Source organism: Arachis duranensis, chromosome 4 (genome assembly GCF_000817695.3).
Source record: "Arachis duranensis cultivar V14167 chromosome 4, aradu.V14167.gnm2.J7QH, whole genome shotgun sequence".
Lineage (NCBI taxonomy): Eukaryota > Viridiplantae > Streptophyta > Magnoliopsida > Fabales > Fabaceae > Arachis > Arachis duranensis.
The window spans coordinates 27,504,833-27,509,643 of record NC_029775.3 but is presented as its reverse complement, the minus strand read 5'-3'; the positions used below and the strand labels follow the sequence as shown (position 1 = coordinate 27,509,643).

The 4,811-nt window shown below is 40.6% G+C and overlaps 1 protein-coding gene across 1 annotated transcript in view; it reads right to left on the bottom strand.

The window, feature by feature from the left end:
* Nucleotides 1-2,654: 2,654 nt before the first annotated feature.
* The window catches only part of LOC107483893 (uncharacterized), a gene marked incomplete in the record, with an annotated part of 2,718 nt that continues 561 nt past the window's right edge, over nt 2,655-4,811 (bottom strand). The window contains 5 exon segments of the mRNA XM_052259870.1: nt 2,655-3,104; nt 3,300-3,442; nt 3,588-3,690; nt 3,956-4,047; nt 4,136-4,347. Coding sequence (XP_052115830.1) covers nt 3,000-3,104; nt 3,300-3,442; nt 3,588-3,690; nt 3,956-4,047; nt 4,136-4,347 — 655 coding nt within the window.

Sequence of the window (4,811 nt, the reverse complement as noted above, 5' to 3'; positions counted from 1 at the left end):
TATTTGGATCCAATGAACCCGAGGTCGATGAGGTTGCATCTCTCCATCCAGTCTTTGAATCTCCTGATTTGACCCAAATCTGGTGGAGCACCCCTATTCTTTTCTTCAATATCCCTAATCTCATTGAAATCCCCACAGAGCATCCACGGGGTCCGAACAAAATCAGCTATACCACAGATAAATTCTTTGACTTCTTTCTACGAGTTTCTTGAGGGTGGGCGTAAACAATTGTGAGGACCCATTGACATATATTCTCAGAGATCAACACATGCAGTGCTTGGCTGTGGCGGCTTATCTCCTGAACATGTAGGTTCGGGTTATTCCATAAGAACCAGATGCCACTAGAAATCCCTTGGGCGTCGATGGTGAGGGAAAACTTGAAACCTGTTCTCTCAATGGATTTCTTAGCAACATCGGGCTTGCAGCCCCCTGGCATTCCAATTAAAAATAATCATGTTGTACTAAAGGATAAAGAGGAGCCCAACACTTCAAAAAGAGCAAAAGAAGCTAACATTATCTGGAGTAGGCCCATTAAGCCACATTCATATTGTCCTCCAGCGGGGCTGCTCTCTCCCCATAATCCATGACTGCAGTAGTACCCTCTGCCATGATCTCAGCTAGGTCCGATCCGGAGAACATAGGCTCAGATGGGTCGGGTGGTTTGGGATTAAGAGTATGCTCATGAGGTGTTTCCATCACCATACTGTCATTAGTGTGGTTGGGTGTATGGGGAGGGGTTTAGTGGTATGGGGACAGATAGTGGGGGCTCAATTGTCATCATGGGTTGGGGTTTTGAGAAGTTGGCTGGGGTAGGGTCCAAAGTGGTCTGTGCCAATGAGGTGGATTTCTCAATACTGATAGTTTTTAGTTGAGGGTTTAGGGTGTTTGGGGTTTTTCTTTTTGGAGTCAAGGCTTGTGCTATTTGATTTAATTGGGCATCCGGGGCAGGTTGGGTAGCATTTATTGCCTTGAATTTTCGCATCTAACTTCCTGTGAAGAATTCTTTTTGGTGTTCCTCAGCATGCTTCCTTAAAGGGGACAATGGTTGTACGTTGGTATCACTATGGGGATTTGTGGTGTCGTCATCATGTCCTTCTGAAGAGAGTACCTCATATCGTGATGTTCGACCCACTATCTCCAATTTGCTCTTCCCTTTGTCTCAGACTCAACAATGTTATTTTCTTTTGTCATTATGCTCTTTTTGTCCTTTTTTTTTTGTTTTTGGACAACCATCCAAGCCCCATAGTTGGGATTTTCGAAAATGACTGATTTACTCTTGTTATTCGGGTTCCCTCCCTGTTGCACATCTGGTTATGCACAATGTTAGTGGCCGGCGAAGTCTCACCACCCCCATTGTTTTGGGCTCTTCTACCCTCGCTATTATTGTCTCCATGGCTTGGCTTGTTTGTACAACCATCATAAGTGTCGCCAAACCTACCGTAGCTGAAACAAACCATATAGAGCCCCTCATACTCAATATAATAGGTACTGCCGCTCACCTGGTACTTAGCATCAAGAGGCTTGCTTAGATCTATTTCAACGCATAACCTAGTAAACTTGCCCTGTGATTGATTAGCTGTATTCATATCTACTTTTAGAGTTTTCTCAATCTGATCCCTGACTGTCCCCAGGAATCGTTTATCGTAGTATTCTATGGGAAGGTCTGGAAGTCTAACCCAAGCTGCCACCTTGTTGATCTCAACATCGAAAGGGTTGAAGTCCGGGGTCCAACCGCGGATGGTGAGATAGTGATCGAACAGCAGCCACGGTCCACCCTCGATCACATGCCAATAATCTTCCTCACTATAGAGCCTCACCACAAAGAACTCATTTCCTACGTCAACGAGATCCAATCCCCCAACCTTGGCCCACATAGTGTCTAGTCTCCTTTTGAGAATCCCGTAGGCGATCTTCCTTCCAAGGAGTTTGACATATGGGTGTGCTTCCACGGTCTCTCAAGCCTTTTCTTTTCAGTCTTGCTCACATGAATGTTGAAGAAGCCATTGTCGAGCCTTTTTACTGTGATGGAAGGCTGACTCCTCGCCTGTTTGTTGGCTTTGAGTTGCCTTTCTTTGATCTTGGCTCATGCCCAGCAGCTCCTCCATATTCACTTGATCTTCTTCCTCAGATTGGTCTTTGGACATGCTGCTGTCAGAGTCAAAGTCCTCAGAGTTTGATTGCGGTTCCGTGCTACCGTGTATAACAAGGTCCGCATAAGTCCTTCTTCTGCCATTGGCGCCCATAAAAGTGGCCCTATCTAGCATCCAGTCTTCCTCTCTCGCAGTTCTAGATGTTCCTCCATCGAAACCCCTCTCAACATTTCGGAGTTTTTTCTTGTTTCCTTGGAGTAGGTCCGCTTCTTCAACAGTGGTTGGCATCGGTTACAAAGAAGAAGGATTGTCTCTGGGGTTAATGCATTTACGGTGACCAAATTCTGATGCACTTTGATTTTGGACCACCCAATTTACTTCTTAAGGAACCATATAATTTTGGGCCTCGTGGGGACCAATTTAGTATGGCCCAACCCAACCTGAAAATTGTAATTGACCACACCTCTCCTCTAATTCTCCCGCGACACATTAACACTAGAGAGTAAAAACAGCTATTGCTTTCACGTTAACACATTTTGCAGGAATCTTACTGTCATCCGCAGATTAACGAGATAATTCTTTATCTTTTTTCCTGTTAAGTTAACATGATGATTCTCTTAAAAGCCACGAGATATATTGGATTCATATTCACTCCAAAAAAAAAAAATAATAAATGGATAGACTGGACATGACAATGCAGCCAAAGAGATCTTCTACATTTGCTTTTCCAGAAACAGATAACCATGTCATTCTCATGGTTTCCGAAATTCAAGAGCTCTTCACTAGCTTTATGATTCATCTGTCTCCCCTTTAATCTTTAGGATAGCTGGAACCGATCAAGGATATATTCGAACAAGTGAAATTTTCTTCTGAATTAACATGGTATGCCCAAAGAGAGATTGCTGATACCTAATTCAGTACAGGCTTCTGAAACTTCCCGTGAACCCAAATCCTTCGCATGCACTTGCCTTTCTGGCGGTTTACAGATTTTACACAGCAATAATCAAGCTCAAGCTGCAGCAGAGTTCATAGACTATCAAATTTAGCGGAAGTCAGCAGAACACATTATGTCAGAAACACCTCAGAAACTTGAGACACCGAAAAACTATAGGAAGGTTGAAAGATAGATCCGATATATTTAATACCAAAAGTTCTTGTTTTATATTGGACAGAAAGGAAAGAACAAAACAAAATTAAAGGTATGTTTACCTCAGTGAAGCCTGAACCCCCAAATAGATCTCGTACAGTATCCAAACAAAAGAAATATGACCGTGTTCCATCCAATCGCATGTATTCCCTAAATCCAACTCTCTTATCTTCCTCAAATCGAAGCATGGTCATATCATAAAGGCCTGATTTCTTAGTTGTCAGTCATTGGCAACATATGGGGTTCAAAAGAACTAAATGCCAAAAAGATTTACAGAAATACCACAGAACTATAGATTTATCTCCTAAAAGAAACAGAAACATGAATAAATTGATTTGTTTGTTTATTACCGTAGTCCCTAAATAAAACCATGCCTCCAGGATTTAACACATCAAAGCATTCCTTGATGAACCTTGGCATCCTTTCCAGTGGTATTGCTGATAGGGTGAATATCTGGCATTACATCAAATTTTATTAAAAAAAAAAAAGAAACTTATACAATTCGAGGTCATTGATTTAAACTTGAACACACTCATATTTCAATAATTAATTTGTAGAGTTAGAGATAACATTTATGCATATGAGGATGAATTCAGAAAGCTGGCCTAGAAAAACTAAGCATCACTAAGCCACTGAGGTAAAACAATCATAAACATCTAGAAACATTCAAATCAATGCATGCACGCTATTTAAAATTTTACAGGAGAAAAGTTCATACCAATGTTACAAAATCTACTCCCCCAATACAACATTCGCATCCTTCTAATTTAAATGGATTGGTAGAGTGCATTCCATTATCATGTTTGACATCTAGAGAGAAGCAGAAAGAACGGATATTATATGATGCTGGAAACACATAAAATACTATAATTAGCCACAATAAGGTAAAGCATCAAACCTGACAAGCACATTGATGGTTTTTGCAAATCTCTATCTCGGCATGGGTTGCATACCAACCAGTTTGGGAATCCATCAGTGGAAACATCACAACAGAATGTACGAAACCGGTGACTAAAAGCCACAATGGTGGCAGCACCTAAAATCTCTTTGGCCCTTTCAAGAGTCTCATCACTACAGTCACATGCATAGACAATGACATCTTTGTTGGCCCTACACAGGCAAACTCTCATAAGAACGACAACACCAAACAGGGTGCAATAATCCAATAGCACAAAGCCACAAACCACTTAAAGGTTTACATTCAATTTCAATCAGCAAATTCAAAAATTAATAAATTAATTCGAACTAACTCTTTGTCTATTCCCTTCACATGATCATAAAGTTGAGAAGCAGAATAAAAAGTGCGACGTTTTTATACTCCTAAGTCCTAATAATAGATACATTAGTCTTCCAATTCAAATCAAAACACAAAGAGAATTGAGTATCTCAACAAAAATGCGTGAAATTGAGGGACGTGAAAGCCAATTCCATTTCCATCCGTCTAGATTTAATGCCACAATTATGTGATTAATAATTTATAAATGCATTATCAAATTCTCAATAATCAATTGCTATTACAGCTTAGCGTAAAATAATTCTATTTTTAAGAAAAAAGAAAAATGGGAAAAAAAGGG